Source organism: Aulostomus chinensis, chromosome 9 (genome assembly GCF_037954235.1).
Source record: "Aulostomus chinensis isolate RoL2024-O1b breed Wild chromosome 9, RoL_Achi_v1.0, whole genome shotgun sequence".
Taxonomy (NCBI): domain Eukaryota; kingdom Metazoa; phylum Chordata; class Actinopteri; order Syngnathiformes; family Aulostomidae; genus Aulostomus; species Aulostomus chinensis.
Genome location: NC_141328.1, coordinates 27,714,302 through 27,736,209, shown reverse-complemented (window position 1 = coordinate 27,736,209; position 21,908 = coordinate 27,714,302). Strand labels below are relative to the sequence as shown.

Sequence of the window (21,908 nt, the reverse complement as noted above, 5' to 3'; positions counted from 1 at the left end):
CCAGGGCAAATTTATTATGAGGAAATATGTACATGACTCCATTCTCATGCCTCATACGTAGTTCTTTTTTACTCTCTTTACACTTCAGTGCGGTTCAATGACCCGCCTCCGAGCTCCGTACAGGTGAAGAGCGGCTGAATCAAATCCGCCCCTGTGTTGTGTGTCAGTCAGCGGTCCGGTGATAGATGTGTTTATCAATTCAGTGGTGAAGGAAGAGGAATAAAGAGGGGAACAGATGTTTGCAGCTGCAGACCAGATTACGGGGTGGAGTGGATGTTGGGGGAGCCTGCCGAGGTTGTGAGAGCGGCGAGTTTCGAGAGGGTTACAGGGGGGTTACAGCGGGCTCGGGTGGAGGCAGGAGAGGTGGGGTGGGGAGTTATGACTTAAAGGAACCTTTCCTCTGAAGTGACTGCCAGCGTGCACCCCAGCAAACACAATCACAAGTCTCATTGGTTCTGCTAGCTGAACTAATGAGGGCCTGCATGGCGAGGGCAGGGTCTTTGATGTTCTGGGTAGCTGGCTCCTTGTGTTTTCTCTCCCGCTCTCCTTCTCTGCCTGTCCCACATCAAAAATGAAAGGAGTTGAGAAGCAGATGTTTTCAGGCATGTATTTATACAGAGTACACTTTATTCATCCCCTTCTTCATACCCCCGTTTGTCCTCTGCATCTGCACATGCAGCGAGGATCTATCTCCCTATCTTTGTATAACACACTAAATCGCCTCACTTTATACATATAATCATCATGTCAATCAAAGTGGGTAACTTTTATCTCTCCTAGCTTCCTCTCCCGGCCGCCTCTCTTTAATTTCAGCCCAGTCTGGTTGTCATTACTCAGAGGGCAGTCAATGTGTTGCTATGCATGCGTCTATGTCTGCAGCAATGAGGGGGAGATTGGGAAAGAGAGAGAAAGCAATCCCAGGCTGTCCACCAACCTCTGTCTCACACATGGGAGAAACAGTGACAGGAAATTCCCTTTTGCAGCAGCTCCGGGGTGAAAGGATCCAGGAATGAAGAAATGCAAACCAGAAATCCAGTCCCTTATCATTCCATACCAGTCACTGTCTCCTTCATTCCCTCGCTAAATACCAAACAGACAGACCAGTTGATACGGCACTGTCACTCAGGAGTCCAGAGCTATCTGACATACAAACAACTGGCATGAACAGACCAGTCGCTCCCACGAAGCCGCACATGGAGACGGCCTGGATCGTCTCTAGGAATGCTGTAACCATAAATCCAGTCAGGTGTTGAGATCAGCGCTTTGCTGAATCTGCAGTGCAGCAACAACCGAGGGTGCAAATCACACCAGGTGTGGCGCTCCCACAGTTCATGTGCGCACCAGCACGACTGTCTCTTATCGTGCATTATTGCCAGTATTTTCTGTGTATAAATGTACAACAATGCATGCATGTGCTTATGTTTGTATGGTCTGTTTCCCGGGTAACGAGGACATGGCGTCCAAGCAGCACGTGGCCCAGCGAGTCCCTTCTTTGGTTATGAACTCTGGACAGATGATCCCCTCAGATGCACCGCGGAGACTGGTATAATCGCCCCCACCTCTCGGCTTTCTTGATGCTTCGCTCCAGTAATAAAAGTCATACTTTAAGGAAACAATATCCTGCAGCCATTAAAAGTCCGTCTCCCAGCATGAAGTGGCTATAAAAACGCCTCTCACCTCCAAAACCTGAAGTGCATAGAGCTTACCCTCCTTTTACACAACACACAAACACACACACACACACACACACACACACCGCCTCAGGTCCATCTCTCACTTAGACATGTTCTACATGTGGGACGAGTCCAAGAAGGGCTCAGACTGTCGGGATGGACAACAGCAAGTAGAGAATAACAAGCTTGTCATGCATCACAGCTGACATCATACTGGCTGTTTATGAAATATTACTTTTGTTACAGAGGTAAAACAAATCTGTGCGAGTTGTTTTTAAGAATGAAGGCTTTCACTTGTCTCTGATTTTTACAAGTCGTCCATCTTTCATCAGCTTGCATAAGTCCTGCATTTGTTTTCTCCTAAACACTGAGCCACACACGCTGAGTATACAAATAACAGGGTGTCTACAGGTACACCACCTTTTTCAGAATTATTTTGAACTCAACTTTTTTTTTTTTTTTAAACAATCATTTTTAACCTGGCTGAGGAGGTCATGTGATCAGGTCATGTCTGATTTTCACTTGGGGACGGGGTGTGGCGTGGGCCCAAGAGGAACCCATTTGATTTTAGAGTAGATCAGCTTTAGCCTCCTCAGGAAATGACTTGCTTTGAACCACCGTGTCCTCGTCCCGGTGGATGGACCAGATCCATCTCAGACTTGGTCAGATATGTCTTAAGAACGTGGTGACGGACAACTTTGAAGTTTTAGTGAAACAGCGTCGCCGTGGCGAGGCGGTTAATTGTGACATTTCACCATTGAACAAGAACCAGTTGTCACTGGGTTCCACACGTTCAGATCTTCACTCTAACTTCATCCGAGTTTGATGGGCGTCTAAAAGCTGAATTTAAATCATCGTCATAGCTTCACCAAGTGGCTGCAGGAAGTAAGCTTAATGTAACTCAGATAGCAATGGATATCTGGGCTGAACACGGACCACAGAAGGGCCAGAAAAGTGTCCCAGACAGGACTCTGTCTTCATGTCAAGTAAAATAATATGTAGTAAATAGTATCAGTCTTTGTATGAATTATTACCTCCGCCAGGAAGGCCGTGTTTTTGGAGCTATTTGTCTGTTAGCAGGATTATGCGAAACCATGAGGCTGATTTTGATTAAAGTTAGTGGCCGAGTGTATCAGGTACCAAAGAAGAAACCATTAAAGTAATCTTGTTTTGCGAATGGTTCTGCTCGCAGGAAAAAGAATATTTAAAAAGTATGGGTGGGTAGATCTCTTTAACGGAGTTAAAAAAGCATTTTAGTACAGTCCGCTTGGCAAGGTTGTCAGAGGTGTTTGCTGCGTTTGTTGGTGTAGCATTGCAGGTAAGATAAGTAGCGCATATCATGGTTTTGTGTAGGAATATAATGGTTAGTGTGAGATAAGTTCATGTACATTTTGCCAAAAGTGACAGTGTGAAGTAAAGATACGGTAAAAGCGGCACGGTTTAAGATTCGTACCATCAGAAATGTGGACTTTTGACGCAGAAGAGCTTGACCAGGCAAAGAAATTCCACGATGAATCAGTGAAACTACATCGAGTGTTTGCTACATTTAAGAACTCACAAATTAAAAGTTACGACTACTTTATGCCTAATATATGCAGTACTAACATGTAATCTAAGACATTCAGTGACTTTTTATGTAACTGTAGACACCCTGTAGAAGAGCCCAACTTACACATGAGATAAACTGCACTGCGGCTCTGATGTCAACAGCATCGGGTCGCTCCCCCCGGGCCCCTCAGCCAGCACCAGTCTGTCATGAACCAGAACCCAGAAGGCAGGCTTCATCACAATAATATTAATAAAAATAAATTTACAAATATACAAGTAGGTGTTAAAAATACATGGCTACTTTACAATGAGATGAGTCAACATGTTGACTCGTAAATCAAAAGGCTTGTCGGCTGTCGCTGGTCTCTGTCCAGCGGGATGGGAACAACGGGTCAGGGGCTGCTTTCACGGATGAGCTGAGGGCAGCGTCGAAGCAGACCATGGCAAGACAAATGACATGAGTCACCTCTTCAATCTCTGACTTGGCATTTTGAGAATAGCAGCAGCTACAAAGAGAAAATAGATCCCAGATGATGGAGGGGCGGGGGCGGAGGGGGGGGGGGCGAACAGATTCTCTGGAGGAGTTACACAAGGAGCAAAACAAACGCTTCATCAACAGCAGCGGGCGAAGGGACAGGCTCGCCATCTTGAGTCCTGGATGCATAAAGGCAGCTGAGACTGGATCAACTGGGATCTACTTGCACACATTGACCCACTCTGTGACACGACACTCCTCGCACAGCACGTAGCAGCACCAGTGAAACCTGCAATTGCACCGTTCGCTGCGTGTCTCTTTCAGTATGTTGTGTCCGCGGCCGCAGCACAGCGAGCCGCAGCTGTCTGTGCTGTAGCTGGTTTTGTTACAGATGCGTCCTTGTGTTCCTGGAGAGTCTAGATACACATCACGCTCGCAAAAGTCTGGAGACTTCTCAAAGAACACTAGCTCTCTGGACATGCTTCGCCGGCGACCTCCGTTGAGTCCCCCTGTGGTCCCGCTGGCGCCGTTGCTTATTCGGGGGTTGAAAACCCCGTTGTTCTTGTTCTGGGAGTTGACCAAGATGGCTGACAGGAACTTGTCCTTGAGTATTGAACCCACGAGCCTGAACTCTGGTGACACATGCCAGCAGGTTTTGAACTGACAGCTCCCCGACGTGCCGTGACATTTGCACTTCCTCCTCATGTTGTCAACCACCACCTGCACAGAGAAAGTTGAACAATGATCAGAAAGAAACCCGGGGTCACCAGAAGAAGAGCCCAGGAAGCCAGAGAGCACTGGGAGAGCGCAGACCACTGCCAGGTCACCCAATACAAAACAAACATGCCATTTTCCACCATGATAAACCGCTGAGAGTTATTAATTAATGGGTTCAATCTTTGGCCCAGGCAACACCCCTCCACCGTGCCAGGTTTAGTGATAAAGGGCCACATAACTTTTCCATAATCCTGCTGACAGGTGGACAGACAGCACCTTGGCGGAGGTGAGAATCAGGTGACTCACCTGTCGTCCTACCCGGTTGTTGTGTATCTTCATGCGAGCATGGATGTCTCTTGGAGATCCACGGGAGTCCAGCCAGTCCCTGGAGAAACGGTCCCCAAAACGGACATCGTGACTGCAGCCCCCCCACTCCCAGGTCTCCTGCATGGAGCTCAGGTCATCTGGTAGAGGCTTGAGCAGCGCGGAGGGGTGGGTGGAGCGCAGGTTGGCGGGCAGGTTGCCATGGTGACTGTTTAACTCTGAGGGTAATGACCGTGTCATGCTGATGCCTACCCCACCCTTCTGCAGGGTCTGCAGCTGCAGCTGTGTGAGTTTCAGTCGAATCTTGTCATCGTCCTGGCGGCGCTTGGCCTCACAGCCACACCCCCGCAGCTTGCCCATGCTGCAGGCCGAAGCCACAGAGTGAGCCACACCCGCTGCCAACAAGGCCAGGGAGAAGGCACTTTCGCGAAAACCTGGGAGAGGGAAAAAATACACCATAACTGATGGGAAATGGTAAACAATGGGATTCTAAACATGTCCCGAATCTCTCTCATACCAACACCTTCTCTCCACAAACCACAGGACATATTTTGACATCATTAGCTCGCTTCAGACTCTCACCCCTGTTGAGGATGGTGTTGTGGTGTGGCAGCTTGCCAAGGCCCTCCAGGGAGGAGCAGTTCCACCGCTGGTCCCGGAGCTGATGCTGGCACTCGTGAATGGCCACCTGAATACCCTGCAGAGCAGAAGCTGTCACATCAGGGCTTCGCACACACAGCCGCATCTGACGCTTACTGAGGCCTGCCAACCTCAGGCACACCGAATTTGGGGTTAACACTGGATCTCCTGCCACCTTCAGGCTGAGGATGTCATTACACAGCACCCTGGAGGGCAGAGAGAGACACAGAGAGACAATGTGTGTGTGTGTGTGTGTGTGTGTGTAGTTCATTAGTCAAATGCACAGCAGTGTGTGGCAGCGGGAAGATGTTTGAAATACTTGAAGACGTAGTATCGAATGTGGCTCAACAGTCAGTCAGAAATAAAACCTGTTCACAGCTGCACAAGTATTAATTGGTGCTGCCTGGTGTTGATAACACAGGAACCATAAACTGAATATCCATCAAACACGAAAACCACAGTAAATTGACAAACCCCATCAGAAACAGCTGAAATTAGATTGAATAAAACAAGTTCTGACTTATGAAAAGCAAAAGACACTGATAAAGATATATTTCAAAGCTGCCATATTCTACAAAATTAATCTGGGATATTCTCAATTTGTGCTTCATTATCTAAGTAAATAGAGAGAGAGAAAAAATATTGGTTAAACTACAAACTTTGCAGTAACTTCCTCCAAACTTCCCAGATAACATCAACTCTCCTGGCGCTCTCAAGTGCACTTACATGAACGCAGGTGACATAAGAGCTGCTGCCAAAATCAGGAATTGGTCCAAACGGAGTGAGTTTGAAAGCTCCATTTTCTTAAGCGTCTTTCTCGACGTGACATTAAAACACAGGTGATAAAGTCCCGCACTGAGTGAGAATTGAAGAAGAGTGGAGTATTATCGATGCACCGCCAAACGAGCGAGGAGTGAAGTCGGAGAACAGAGGAGCTCGGGGGCGAGAGTAAACGGGGAGGGGGGAGGAGAGGGGAGGGGGATTAGATGCCTCTACAGGCTGCTGTTTGTGAAAATATTGGCCAATATGAAAGTTGGATCACCAGTTGATCATTTATTATCTGAGAATATGATCGCCGTTCCAAGAGTAACATCACGCCAATTTCTTTTTTTTCCTTTTACGCACAGGCAATATTTTACTGTTGCGCATGAGTTCCACCCCCCCCCCCCCCAAAAAAAAAAAAGAATTAGGGGGTAATCTTAAATGGTTTCAATTTTTTTTAAATAAAGAAATTATTTGAATCCGTGTTTATTATCTGGCATGAGAGGAAGGAGAAATGAAATGTGGAGAGATGTTGGTGAAGGGGAGCGGTGGCTGAGACGGTGCACGGGGGGAGGGGAGAGCCGCTTCCACTGTACGACAGGGAGGCAGCAGCAGGCAAGCGGCTCCGCTAACAGACCCTCCAACAATGCTGTTTTTAGTCATGTGACCCCCTCCTCCTCCTCCCACCTCCATCAGAGCGGCTGTTCCTCATTGTTGCGTTTCAAACAACTTCACTTTGTCACCCCAAAGTCTTTATCTGAGGAATGATGGGAGAGGTTTCCGCGATAATTAATGACATTATGACACTCGAGGACGAGTTCGAACCGGAGAGGAGGACGCGGAGGCCTCCTGACTGCACACCAACCCACGTTCGGGTCTCAGGCCTGTAAAACCAGACGTCACAACCGAAACTTGAGGTTACGTGACATCAAATCTCACCCTTAAAAAAAACAACAACAACAAAAAAAAAAAAACACGATTTTTAAATCGCGAGACTACTAATAGTGTCCCTCAAATTAAAAAATGTGTTCTCCACTGGCCTTAAACACTACCAGACGCTGCTGCTGCAGCAGCCCAGGATGAGTACGAGGGTTACTTTCATAAAATTAAGTTAAAACCCCCCTCGAACACGGTTCGCATAGTGACACCAATTCATCTAATCTCCTTCCATTCCCTAAGCTGCAGCAATGAAAAGTGCATTAGCATTCTGCCTCGGCGTGTATATCTAAGTGGCTTAAAAAGTGATTTGAAGTTGATTTGTATATAAAAGGCCCCCCCCCCCACCCCCCCACCCCCTTTATCCGGATTGAAGCTAATCTGCTCGGTGTCGCATGACTGCTCCAGGAAACCCGTTTGAGCACCTTCATATAAGGCTGGAGTATAAACGCAGGCTGGCTGTCATTAAAGCCTTCTCCTTTTTTTTTCCCCAAAAGCCCACTTCCTTTTACTGTCAACTGAGAGGGGGGGGGGGGGGGGGATTATTCAACCTATGGCAGGGACTAATATGGAACATGCAAATTAGTAGATAAATGTCACATAATTAAACATCCACCCGTGGAGCAGCACGGAGAAGTTTGGGGACATTTAATCCGGGATAGTCTGGGTTCGATGGAAATGCCGCAAAGTGACTCAAACTGTGATTACACATGTGCGACGAGGGAGGTCTGCAGGCCAGATGTTTGGACTGTTCTGTTTTTTTTTGTATCCCTGCTCGTCCCACTCTTCCCCCGGTTCATCATACGTCAAACTCCTGATCGGAAGCCGTAGTTCTTCCCTCTCCTCGATCTCAGCACCCACCAGCCTGGGAGAGTTTGGCACCTACGCGGGTTTATTTCCTAGTTCCCTCGTGTTTTTTTTAATTAGTTTTACGCAATAAAACTGGTGTTAATAGTTTTGTTTATTGCCTTAATCTGAAAATATCCCCCCCCCCCCCCGTGAAGTCATAATCTAGGAAAGGGGAAATCGCGTAAGAGGGAAATTCAAACGCACAGACATGTCATTAGTCACTGCACATTCTGAGAGCGCGCTCGCAGAGAGGAGGAGGAGGAGGAGATGCGGTTAGGGAGTAGGCTAATCCAACCGCTGGGTTTAAAAAAAAAAGGAGCAGTTTTAGATGGCTCATATTCCGCTGTGAGTGTATTGCACCGTGACACCAGCTCGGAGCACCAAACCGGACGCACCCACAGCATCTGCACCAACACGTCCACCGCGTCAGGCCACTTCTCCTCCCTGCGAGCCCGGTGGGAAAATACTACAAATACAAGAAGGGGGGGGGGGGGGGCGATCGATTCTGTGACGACCGTGAGATTCCGCAAGTAATATGCGCAACACTGTGGACTGCTATTTTTTATTACCCCCCTCCTCCTCCTTTTCTCTCCTCTCTGCACAGTTGTGTTTCCTTATTCATTGTGCGCCCTATGAAGAGCATTAACTATCCCTCCCTCCAATCCTATTGAAAAGGGTCCCGAAAAAAAAAAACAGAGGGAGATGTGAGCAGCAAATCCCTTTTTTATTCCCCTCGTAGCGCTCAATAAGAGAAGAATGTGTTGCCTATCAGTCACCGGGGGGATCAAGTCTTCGGGACTGTCCCACGCGTTCAATGCGCCGCGCAGAGCATCACTGAGTGAGACAGAGTGAGGAGGGCAGCAGCAGCAGCAGCAGCAGCAGCAGCATCCCGCCCGCCCGCCCGCCCGGTCGGACCCTTCACATCATTCAGCAACCTGTCTCTTCTCAGGAGCCGCTCCAGCCAGCCGGGGCTCGCCTGATTCGCTCCCCTCTCATTGGACCGGTGAGTGGACGCGCCCGTACCGCACCCTTGTTTTTTTGTTGTTTTAAAAAAAAATATAACTCAAGTGTTGCAGTTCTACCAGATTGCTTCCACGTCTAAGTTTATTTGGCTGGTTTGGGAGGTTTTACTCATAATCACGGTTAAGTGTTTTTTTTTGTTTTGTTTTGCTCTCTTCCCCACATGTGAAGCGACCATGAGGAGTCTGGCGCTGCTGCTGGGAGTGAAAGCCGCTTGCATCCTGCTGGTGTCTTCGCTCTCGGGCACCGGGGCCGTCAACAACAGCGGCCGGTGGTGGTGAGTTGATCAGACGTGACCCGGACGGTTCGATGCTGCAGCATCTTGTAGCTCAGAGGTCCAGTTTCGAGCCGCCCGGGTCGGGGAAGCCGCCCCCCCCTCCAAGTTTTACTGGTTTACCACAATCTGAGCTCCCTGCTCGAAATAATGTGTTTGCTTTGGCACCAGTTCCCCCAGCACTCAACTCTTGAATTTATTGTTCTTTTGGGGGAATTTATTCGTAATTGACGCTTTATTTAATAATAGCTCAATTACATTTAATCACAGTTTGGCTTCTTTCGTTCTTTTTTTCATTCTGCAGCAGTTCGGATTACACGTGCTTCTCCTCCCCGCCCCGCCGCCCTGTCATTTGGACGGGGTTGGCTTGAGAGCGCATTTATTTCCCTGTGAATATTCATCAAATATGGATTTATATCATGGCTCAATCGAGGCCGTTTCCAGGCACGTGATCATCGAATACATTGCAAGTGTCCTTGCGGGCCCTTAAACCTAAACCTGAACATTATGATGTCACTTTAAAGACAAATAAACGAGACATTTTTGCATCAAATACACATTTTTGCGTTAAAAAAAAAATCAGCAGGGTTGCATTAACTGAGATACTGATTTAAATAAGGATTTGGCCTTTAGTCTTCTTCTTATTTGTTTTTTAACAAAGTCCCGACTGTCAGTCATTGCGCAGTTTGCGTCGTTTATTAAACGATTTTATTTCGATGAAACGTGGCATTTTGAGAGGAAAACGAACTGTTGCTCTAAGTAGTGGAACGAAGAAAAACACGCAAACGGTGAGAGTGGCGCAATTATTCCAAGTTTCTCTCTACTAAGACACACACGCACACACACACACACACACACACACACACACACACACACACACACGAAGTGTTCACATGCATCCAAAATGCTAAAAACCCCAAAACAAAACAGCAGTTAAAATCTAAGAAATTATTTATCCTTGGAGGTTTCAAAAAAAAAAAGATTTTAAAGATGCCTCACACCCCCCCCCCCCTCCCTTTTTTGCCGAACCTGTGGAAAACTTAAGAGTGAGATTTTATGACAATAAAATGACAAAAGATTTTCATTATTAATACAAATATTATTTCCTGTTATGACACCACAGGGTTAAATGTACATTGAGTTAATCTCATAAAAGTCCACAATTTTAACGTCTTCGTCTTGGCATAAAATCCCAGGCCTTAAAACGATTTTAGCAGACAGCAGTTTTGTCCCGTACGATGCGACTCTCTACACTTCATAGACCAATGGTAGCTTTGTGTAATCAAGTAATTAAATTATGATGGCACTTCAGGTAAACATAATAGTTTTATGTTATTTATCAAGCCTGTAAGAAGCATTTTTGCTCAGACGCTGTCTCCCCATTACAGTGGAACAACATGTGTCACTCTTTATTGTACAATACAATGAAAACTAAGATGATAGGACCAACCTTCATGACATGCCAAGACCCATCAGAAGGTCACAGAGGGAGCTACATGCAGGAACTGCCAGCTCCTTGACTCTTATTTCCCTCGTCCTTGTTCCGTGCCAGGGGCATTGTCAATGTGGCCTCCTCCTCCAACCTTCTCACCAATTCCAAGAATGTGCAGTTGGTCCTGGACCCCAGCCTGGCGCTACTGAGTCGTCGCCAGCGTCGGCTGATTCGGCAGAATCCTGGCATCCTGCACGCCATCGCTGCTGGGCTGCACACTGCCATAAAGGAGTGCAAGTGGCAGTTCCGCAACCGCCGCTGGAACTGCCCGACCACCCACAGCCCAGCAATATTTGGCAAAATTGTCAATCGTGGTGAGCCTCACTTGTCTCTCTCTGCAGGCTATTTTTGGACGAGGTGTAATGGAATCTCTTGTCCACATTTAAAAGGCTCTGTCTGATCACATTTGCACTCTAGGTTGGATCAGGGACTAATGAGACGCTTTGATGTCGTTTCCTCAGGTTGCAGAGAGACTGCATTTGTATTTGCTATCACCAGCGCAGGGGTGACCCATGCTGTGGCTCGTTCCTGTTCCGAGGGCGCAATTGAGTCTTGCACATGCGATTACCGTCGCAGAGGTCCAGGGGGCCCCGATTGGCACTGGGGGGGTTGCAGTGACAACGTGGACTTTGGCCAGATGTTCAGCCGTGAGTTTGTAGACTCCAGCGAGAGGGGCAGAGACCTGCGCTACCTCACCAACCTCCACAATAACGAGGCTGGCAGAATGGTGAGCATTTCAAACGCGCTGGTCCACTGCAGAATATAGACCTGCCTCAAATGTATCTGTGACTTCATCAGGTTTTGGTCATCCTCTCTGCAGACTGTGTCGTCTGAGATGCGTCAGGAGTGTAAGTGTCACGGCATGTCCGGCTCTTGCACCGTACGGACCTGCTGGATGCGACTTCCCAGCTTCCGCACAGTGGGAGACTTCCTGAAGGACCGATTTGACGGCGCTTCCAGAGTTGTTTATGCCAACAAGGGCAGCAACAGAGCCTCCCACCGAGCAGACCCCCGCCACCTGGAACCTGAAAACCCAGCTCACAAACCCCCATCTGCCATGGACCTGGTCTATTTTGAGAAATCGCCAAACTTCTGCTCATACAACGGCAAAACTGGCACTTTGGGAACTTCTGGGAGAACATGCAACAGCTCCTCTCCAGGCCTGGATGGCTGTGAGCTGCTCTGCTGCGGACGAGGGTTTAAGACCCGGGCCGAGAGCGTGACTGAACGGTGCCACTGTACGTTCCACTGGTGCTGTCACGTCAGCTGCCTGAACTGCACCAGCACCCGAACGTTACACCAGTGTCTATGATCATGAGTGGACCACTGGGGTGAACATTTAGGCAAAAATGAGGAGCGAAGGAGAACGTCATAGTAACAGGTAGCTGGAGGAAACTATAGCACAGAGGTGTTTAAAAAAAAATGACAGAGAAGCCAGAGGCGCTTCAAGGCGGGTAAACTGATACAGGGAACTTTTTCACACAAAAATCAATCAGTTTTTTTCCAAAGTAGAAGGAGAAGAGCACAAACACAAGGACAGGGTATAGAGGGAGTAAATAGTACAAAGCAGTCAGAGGAACTTAGAGAACCCCCCCCCCCCCCCCCCCGCAAACAATATTGACTGATCTTGCATGTGTGATGTGATTCAAAATATTACAGGGAATTATCACTCTTGTGTCAATGTTCATCATTTTAATAGTGGTGCGATTTTTGCAGGTACCAAAAGACATATTTCTTAGTTTAGGTCCATAGAGGATCATTTGCGGGCTGGGATATCTCTGTAGTACCTCAATACTTCACTTTTTGTACCGCAACTCCAGGAATCTGGATATTGCAGAGAGCCACATTGCGTTTTCAACGATTCCAAATACCGTTCAGTCCTGGGTGGCCCGTAGTGCTCATCAGTATTAGGAGGGTATCTAAACTCTACAACCACCCAACGCAAGTGTTCTCTGTGGATGAGGTGGGGAATCGATAAACAGGTGCTTGCTCCCCACTGAGGGCAGAAACTGATCTCGGTGGGGTTACACGTTCTCTCCTGAACTGCTGAAAACCTCAAACAAGAGGAAGGTTGTTGTCGTTTTTTTTTCTCCCCCTTAAATCAGTTTTGTTTTGCTTCTCTCTCGTGTAAAGTTTATCTCTCATTTACTTGGTCGCAGCACAACTTCAAACTTCTTCACCACACATACACATTTAGATGTCTCTGGAGCTGAATATGCCTCAGCCCGTTCACCAGTCTGACTTACCACGAGATGGTGCAGATGCTTAAAGACTGGAACCAGTAAAATAGAAACTGGCTGATCAAATCTTACTGGGGAAAAGTAAATTTGATTGTATGAAAAAAAAAAAAACACACTGAAAATCGTGAGATGCAAATCTGGGGGTCAATATGAGACAAATACGTTGCAGAATCTCTCTTAAAATGAAAAGTGATTCTGAGATGATCAGAGAAAAAGTTCACACGTCTTTATACGTGTGTGTGTGTGTGTGTGTGTGTGTGTGTGTGGCGTTAAACTGAAATTAAAGCAGGCAAATGCTGTATCACTTCTAGATGGGCTGAGGAAGTGTTGTCTATTTTATTTTGTAGGATACAGCCTAAGAAGAAGAAATCATTCTGTATATCAGCTAAGAGAACCAAAATTCTGTAAATATTAAAATATATGAATATATTTATAATGAGGCAATTTCTCCGGCTGCTGAATGAACCCGTCAGCGGCTGGAGAGAAGGGTACAACTCGTCAGGTGATGGTTTCTCCACTTTGGTGTTAGCGGACACAAAAACTTACAAGAAACAGAATCACGTCTTTGCTTGTTTCCTGTAAAACCACTTGTGTTTGGTCATGCACTGAATATTTTTGAGTGTATATATAAAATATTTATTTCTGATGATTTTTATACTGCTATAGCGAGAGGGAAGAGACGATGTTTTTTTTTCTAGAGAATAAAATGATTTAGTTGGGTTTTGTATTGTATAATAGAACAATAAAGTCTATATTTTCAATTAAGTTCCTGAATGTGTCCAAAGATGCTATTATGTTTGAGACAGTTTTGACAAGCAAGTGAGCATAAGCCTGTCCCTGCATGGGTGTCCTTCGCCTAATCCTATTATCGCCACCAAAGCTCACAGCTCACAAAACATCCTGAGATGGCTCCAGCTTATCCTGCCACATACCTCATCTTATACAGTTGGGTTTTACTGCATCGACTGTTTTTATTCCCTTCGCTTAATGTCAGGAAGAACTTGCAAAAGTACAACACTGTGAAAACCCTCCTGAACCCCTGGCAACCTGACTGACCACAGGAGTTGGGAAAGCTTTGCTGTTCCTACTCTGCCCACCGCAGCAGCACAGGAGCAGCCAGGGTCACCCTGATGGAGCGCAGCTGCTGATGTTAACGCCACCGGCTGGCCGCTGCCGCCAGGGCACAACGCTTGCAATGACGAGGACAAAACACGGCTGCGAACAGGCGGGAGAAATGTTTCTCCTGGCCTGGAGAGCTCTGTTAGAGGGGTAGAAGAATACAGATCGATCCCCATGACAAAGAGAGTTGAGTTTAAATCTCTGGACTTGGTGGTAATAAGAGGGTACAAGAACAAAATAGACTAAATTGAACCCAATTACTGCAAATGAGTAGGTTACATGAGGTGAATGGTCTAAAAAAAAACAACCCAGATGGAGCTTGACTGGTCACAGAATAATACATGTGATGGCAAGAGAACGCTCTGATATCAGAGCAACGGCAGAGGAGACAACACTTTCATTCACAGAAACAAGTCAAGGGTTGAGGGAGAAAAGTGGGGATGCATATCAGACGTCTACGCTGGTAACTGATTATAGCAACACATGTTGATATTGTCTGTACATACGACAAGTTTATATCATGTTCACATTTCGTACATTCTGCAAAACATATGCAAAATTGCCAAAATGCCGTACCGGTATCGCCATGCATCCCTACGGAAAAGTGATCCAAAGCTGGATTGAGGGATGAATAAAAGGAAATCGTTGATACATAGAAGGAAATAAAAGGAAGAATGAACATGGCAGACAGATTTAAAAAGAAGAGGGAAGGCAGAGTTCAAATCCCAGGCGTGAGAGTGAGGTGGGAGAGTTGCTGGAGCGAGTGAGTGGAGGGGGCGATGCCTGTGGGAGTGCTGAGGAGTCAGTGATAATTAGCTCAATTAGTGACAAAGGCAGTGTAATAAATACCGACTTAGTGTCTGGGTCCCTGCTGGTCTCTCCCTGCGCAGCCTGCGATGTGGCCCTGGCCTGATGGACAATTCATTAAACTGACAAAATACCCCACCGTCCAGGCGTGACGCAGCGAGTTAGCACCCTACAGGCCCAGCTCATTGTTCTAATTGTCTGGGCTGGAGTCACTTTGTGGCCGCCTTCTTCTTCACCCACCCCGCCTTCACACTCGGCCTTCAGAAAACCCACGGAGTTAATGCCCCTACCTTACTCTGTAAGTAGGTGATCGGCAGGTTGGGAAAAAAAAAAGCAGTAAGAGTTCCTCGGGGTGGGGCGGCTGGCGGGGGAGGCAGTGGGATTAGCGAAGGGAGGTTGCCTGGGAGTGCTGGGAGCAGCACCGATCGGAATGTAGGAGAGATGAGTCCAGAAGCTCGGATGCAGGACAAAGCAAGAGTTAATAAGGAAAGATTGAAGGGGTTGGCGACAATGGGCCGCCACCCGAGTCGAGATGAAATTGCTTCCGAGGATTATTGGGAGAGGGTGTGAGCGTTGTATTCTTTTTGTGTGAGTGTGTGTTTGGTTGGGCATTTGTGTGTTTGTGCTTCAGTGTGTGTACAGGGGCAGGGGGAGCGCATGCTGGATTGATGGCTGCCCCTCTGGTTGGGGAGCAGGGGACCAGGGGAGGCTAACCGGCTGTTCCCACAGTCTGTTCTGCTGCAGCCACCTTTGACACACGGGGCTGCCAGGCGGCGAGCAGGCAGCCGTGGTGAGGAGGGCACAAACAAAAACAACAGCTCCACAACACAAAAGTCACTGTCATTAGAAGACCAGAGGAGGCTGGAGGTGAGGATGAGAGGAGACCACGGAGGAAGGAGAGCGTGGCAGAGAGGATGCACGAAGAATGTAATTTTTTTTTTTTTTAAAAAGTCCTTTTTTTTGGGTTTCAGTCCTGAACGACTTCCGCAGCAACACCACAGGGGTAAAAGGTCAAAGATGATTGAATTCATACAGCCCAGTGCCACCTTTGAAAATAACAGATTTAAGATAAAGAAGGCAGCAGATATGAGCTGAAAGAAGGCACAGCAGCTTCATATTAACATTCCTCCTAAATTATGGAAAAAAATGCCCATTGGGTGGAGTGGGCTCTAATTTGAAGGGCGTATGATAAAGAATTTAGAATTTGGTTTGGGTCACCGCACTGAATGATAGGCTGCTCGCTGCGGATGTGATGGACAATGTGGCGTGGCTTGGATCTGGTGCACAATACTGATTTGATTACCGTGCTAGCCCAGCATTTCATTGTAATTCTAGCATTCAATTATGGGCCAAATTCCAATTAATTAGGGTTATTGTTATGACAGGAACACCCGTACATGGCTCATGTAGTAATCTGAGGTATTCGCCTGGTGCCATTACATGACCACAGGGTTGTTGTGCAATACAACGTGCTTTCACAGCCTCAAGGCGGACGTATTAGAGGAAGAAGTCTAATGAACCAAGCGTCACCTAGAGATACAGAAAACTAAGAGGGGTCATTCCAGTGGGTTGAACTCACTCAAATTCAATTCATGTTTCGAGGAAAAATGAAAAGAGTGTGCGCTCATACTGAAGGCAGTGTGTGGGTGTGTGTGGATGGCAGCTGGGAGGCAGGCACGGTCCAGGAGAATCGTCCCCTAGCAACTGACCTTTTCGGCAGATGGCAGTTCCAGGGTAACAGCTACCCAGCATCACAATGGCCGTGGCCTCCTAACATCTCCATCACTTCATCATCTAGCGGCCTGCCACAGCCTATAGGACAGAGGCGAATGCGCACTCTTTCCTTTTTCATCTTCACGTTCCACACATCAGCTTGGGTCTGTGTTCCCATGTTTCGGGGGAACTGAAGAGATGAGAGGAGGAGGACAGATTATAGGAGAGACACGGCGGACTTTTACTGCCGTCCGCAAAACCTCCAGACACTCTCAAACCACAGTTTTCCGTTGTTGGGTTTTGTGCACAGAGTGAATCAGAGCGGGAATGTGGACAGACCACTCAACCATGCTGAGCGATTAGTGTGATGTTCGTGGTCAGGCTCTGTGCCCCTGCACAGCAAGATAGAGCGCTAGTCCTGCAGCAAGGGTGGGAGGGACAGACATTTGCATTTGGGTTTTTGTGATAAGACGACACTTTGAGACCAGCGAGCGAACGTTTAGCACGTTCAGAAGGTTCGGCTCTCAGCAATCAGCGAGCGAACGTGAGCAGCCTGACAACATCGACGACGCACTTCCACCCCGACTTCTGCTGCTGATCCATTTTTGTTGACATCAAAGTCTCCCTGCAGTCAAAAATGTGTTTTTCCTCTCCGTTCCCACGGTTCGAGCTTCGCTGTGAAAGACGCATGAGCAAATGTGATTTTAGGAGGCGGCCCTACGTGCAGGATTTGTGACATCACAAATGTTTGGAAGATGATCCTGGAACTCTGCTCAAGTATAATGAAGAACTTTGAAGCCTCCAGTGAGAATGGCTGTCAGGTATCCAGCAGTGAAAAGAAAAAAAGTTTGTATATTCATAGTAGGTGGAGTTTTAAAGATTTAAATATAATAATTACACCTTGTTTTTTCTTTGCACAACATCAGGTAACATTACAGCATTAGCTGTTAGTGTTAGATACACATTTGTTGTGTTGAAGGGATTGTTAAATACTCTTCTAACCCTTAAAAATACTTCATCGCCTTTAATAACTGCCTCTACATAAACTGTGCGGATATTTGTTAATTTAGTCAGTCCAGAAGTGTCGTATGACCTTGTTAGTCATCATCCTGTTCTTGTTAAGTCCGTTTTTTTTTTTTTTAATTTGAATTCGTTGTGTTATCCGAGTTGAAAACTGTGCCTCTCAACAACAGCGGTCCTGGTGTCTTTGTGATGAGCATCAACGCGTCTCCTCAGGTTTGCTGTGCTGCTGATTGCCACCAGAAGTTCGCTTTCTGAGCAGCATGTTTGTCTGTCAGCAAGATTACGCCACAGCTATGAGGTCAATTTTCACCTAATTTGGGAGAGGGGTGTGGAGTGGGCCAATGAAGACGTGATTAAAATTTGGGGTTAATGCGTCATAGCGAACAGGAAATTACATGTTGCTGTTTTTTGTGTGTTTTTTTTACATTTTGATGTACTCCACTCAGTGACTCGACCATATGCATCTCAAACAACCCGAATCTCCTTGAACTCGCCAAGAACTTGGTGACGGGTTACTGCGAAGACTGGCAGTGACCGTGGCGAGGCGGCCATATTGGATCTTTCATCATGGTCAGATCTTTTCCAAACTTCACATTTGATGAGGGCCCAGGCCTGAAAACATCTATTTGCTCAATTCAAGCCACAGCATCACCTCGTGGTTACGGTAAGTTGGTCCGACGGAATAAACATTTGATTTATAACAAAATGACACTGCTTTCATTTACCCATGTACAGCAACTGTACGTCTTTTCACTAGTGCCTCCTAGTGGACACAGGAAGTTACAGTCCGTTCTTTTCTGCAGAATTCAAATGTGATCAGGTTTTACCTCCCTATCGCTCGTCTCAGCAGCCACACTGTCACTTGCATGACGCTGCAAGTCTTTGTTAGTTGAGTTCCTTGGATTATTCTTCATTTTAGACTAGATTTCACCAACAAAATCTGAAAAGAGGTTGTCGACTGCATATTTTTATTGTAGATTTCCTCAACAAGGTTCACCCTAAACACGCTGGCCCTGTTACAAACACAGGATCACCAACCATCACCGGGTTTGGTGACAAGGAACCAAACAAAGTTCAAATCCCCAATCACACATCTGTGACTGGACCAGATGAGCGACAACAAGCAGATGCAGTGACAGCGCCATTAAGTGTTTAAGGTGGAACCCTTTAAACCGTGGGTTATTCTGGTCCAGATCATATGCTAGCAATCACTGTAAGTCTTCCTGTAAACAGAGCTGTAATGACAGGGGCAGACTCCTGGCCAGGACAATCAACAGTCGAATATATTTACAGACGCCTGACAACGTATGGGGTGCAGGAACCCAGAAATCCATGAAATATGAGCACAAACTGCAGTGGAATCCAGGAGACACCACATAAGCCTGCACATCATTTCACCTGTCAGCAGGGATGAAGTCTGAATTTATTCAAATTAAACACACGAGTCGGCCATAAATTGCAGCAATGTGTGTCTGGTAATACTGAATATTAACACTTCACATCACCCGAATGCGTCTTTGTGGAAACAGGCCCAGAGTAGATGATGTTTTTTTTATTGTTTGACTTGCCTTAATGTGAGATCATTTATGATTCACGGCGGAATATGACCCACCAAAACAAATGTAAAAACACAGCATCTTAACCAATAAAGATGATTGTGATCCTTTTATTTGCACTGGGTCTATCCTGACATTACCAGGACCACAACATGCCATCTTTGAGTCTATAAAGAGAAATGTCTGAAGGCATGAGACGATTATCTCTAATCTGGTAAATGCTGCTGCTGGAAACAAAAGGAGAAATGCTCAGTTTTTGGTTTTAATTATAAGCTGTGTTTTACAGCAACAGTGGGCGAGGGCTCAGCACTGACACAGCAGTGGAGGAATGTTTATTTGCTGCAGTTTAGGAGCTGAGTGGCTTGCAGGAACTATGACACATTCCTGTGTCACTGGCTTGCTGTTGCCTTTACACGCTGGCGCCCCGTGTGTTGGTTCACAGCTCCACAGCCGTATATAACCGTTCCCTCCTAATTCATCCACAGACATCCACTCAATGCGGAGTCTGTAAACATGCCCACGCTGTACGCCCATTCAAGGTGACTTACTGGCCCCCATACTTCCCCCGTGTGTCACAGTGTTCGTGTTTGTGGCAGTTTATTCACGTCTTCCTTCAACATTACGAGGATCTCCTGCCCACAAAGAGTGCAAAAGTGCATGGATGTGTTTGCTTGCATGTCTGAGTGGCTGGCTGCACGCACCTCTCTGTCTCCCCTTCTAGAGTCCGCTCCATTATCCCCAGCATCTGGCAGCCAAAGCCTGTAAAGAAGACGATTCACTTGGCAACTGTTTTTTAAAGGCAGCGACAGAGGGGACAGCCAAGTACAGGAGCCACACATCCTCTGGTCTATATGCACAATCTCTGTCTCACACACACACACACACACACACACACACCCACACACTCTGCTGTTCCAACCCGCGCTTGTCTCTTTGCAATATACTCACTCAAGAGCTAATCGCTTCCAGAACCAAAGGGATCCTACAAACTACGCCAGCAGCCCTCCAATATATTCTGCACCCTAAAAAGTTCTGGCCTCTACACTAATATGCCGTAACTTTCATACACGGTGATAAACTGCTGCGCCGTTTTAACTTACTTTTGGTCTGCAATAGTTGGGCTGCATCAACTAAATGTAAAAGGACGACGACCCCTCAACATTGTCTTGCAGAGAGGGCTGAGCACCTGAATGTGTCCTTGGCTGACAGGAAATAAACACATTCTTTGTGTAACTGAAATGGCGCAACAAGTTAATTAATGAAGACCATGTGCATATTGTGGCCCATCCAGGGTACAGCTGCAGCGAGCAGCAAACATCTGGTGAGACATCTTTGTTTTGCTTGGCCTTCTAGAACTAGAACACCTAAGAGGCAAACGCCTGGTACAATTACTGTTCGGATGTTGACAGGCTACCAGCTATACGTCCACCGGGCAGCCACATCGTTCAACTGCTGGGATGTATAAAAAGGTTTTTGTCTCTTTTTCGTGAGGAGAGATAATATAATACCACTGATAAAGAGCTGTGAGGTGAGGGAGATGTGGTCAGTTCCCGGTTTTCCATTTATTAGCGCAGGTTAATACGTCAATTGACACAAGCAGGCGTCCAGGCCTCTCCTGTTCAGTTTGCGCTGTTCTCCCCTGGAGAAATGTGCTAATGATGATTACGATTCTGTGAGTCAGACATATCTTTGTTGAATTAAAACATTGCTAACTTACTCATCATCAGATGCCTTGTTGGGACAGCCATTGCACACTACAAACTACATTTTCATGAGCAAACCAGACAGTCACTCCTCTTTATTGCCATCATTAATCTTATCCCTGTGAGCGCCTGGATTTCTATGGGTGTACGGTTACACGTTTTGCTGACCAAATGCAGCAATCCCATTTTTTCCCTGATTCATGTACCCTGGAGAGATGTAGTCAACAGTTTCAGAAGTACTTTGACAGATACTATGACTGAACACGCAGTAGCTACATCTGCGCCTCATTTTTCAACAATTCATTTATGTTTACATCAAGAGTTTCAGAAAATAAAGCAGGAGCTGGAAGAATGTTTAAAGTTGCACAATAGGCCTAATTTTCTGGATAAAGGAGCGACAGTTCATCTTTCAAACGTCACCGATGAGCAGTTTTAACTTTGAAATTGTGCACCACTGCCATCTAGCGGTTCAGCGTCCACGTTACACAAGCGACGGTCAGTCTCTGAAAGTACCAGAGGAAAAAAAGGAGGAAGCAAGTGGCGTGAAAGGAAGAAACGGTGACGTCAACGTCGTCTGAGGATCAGGATACAAGTTTGAAACTGGAAAAAAACACACACAAAAACAGCGGGATGTGGATTAAAGACGTGAGTTTACCAGGAGTTGTGATGCCTTCTCCTCAAAGCTAGCTAGCTATATTAGCCACGACTGGATTCGGTCCCCGGTTCTCTCCCCTCAGGCGAAGCGTTGCGAGGACTCCCCGGTGTAGTGGCCAGGTAATTACCCCTGGCAGGAAGTGCCCCTGGCCGCGGGAGCGCGCTCGTCCTCGGGGAAGGTGGAGCGACGTGACTGCGCTTCGGTGTCACCTAAGCGAGTGGAATACAGCAACATGGTTGTTTAATTTACTGTTTTAGTCTTGAAGGTTGTTGTTGTTTTTATCAGCAAGTTTTGCAAAGTAAAATATGGAACAAATATCAAAATTAAAGTCGTCATCTGAAACATCTAAAGGTTTTTTTTTCTTAGTTGTAATTTGCCCCGCA

The 21,908-nt window shown here is 46.7% G+C and overlaps 2 protein-coding genes across 4 annotated transcripts; one reads left to right on the top strand and one right to left on the bottom strand.

Annotated features, from left to right (window-relative positions):
• Positions 1–43: 43 nt before the first annotated feature.
• wnt10b (wingless-type MMTV integration site family, member 10b) lies at positions 44–21,662 on the bottom strand. 3 transcript variants are annotated; one of them, XM_086214796.1, is made up of 5 exons: positions 21,526–21,662; positions 19,869–19,926; positions 5,320–5,582; positions 4,720–5,171; positions 44–4,416 (listed from the first exon to the last, which is right to left on the bottom strand). In XM_086214796.1, the coding sequence occupies exons 2-5, from the start codon at positions 19,910–19,912 to the stop codon at positions 3,916–3,918; spliced, it is 1,260 nt and encodes a 419-aa protein (XP_086070922.1). In that variant the 5' UTR covers positions 19,913–19,926; positions 21,526–21,662; the 3' UTR covers positions 44–3,915. The 3 variants fall into 3 exon arrangements, with proteins under 3 accessions (XP_086070922.1, XP_086070923.1, XP_086070924.1); XM_086214797.1 differs by lacking the exons at positions 19,869–19,926; positions 21,526–21,662 and adding an exon at positions 16,585–16,659; XM_086214798.1 differs by lacking the exons at positions 19,869–19,926; positions 21,526–21,662 and adding an exon at positions 6,103–6,265.
• Positions 8,465–13,663, top strand: wnt1 (wingless-type MMTV integration site family, member 1). The gene is made up of 5 exons (XM_086214795.1): positions 8,465–8,926; positions 9,115–9,220; positions 10,770–11,023; positions 11,171–11,436; positions 11,530–13,663. Exons 2-5 carry the CDS (start codon positions 9,120–9,122, stop codon positions 12,019–12,021), a joined length of 1,113 nt encoding a protein of 370 aa, XP_086070921.1. The 5' UTR covers positions 8,465–8,926; positions 9,115–9,119; the 3' UTR covers positions 12,022–13,663.
• Positions 21,663–21,908: the final 246 nt, after the last annotated feature.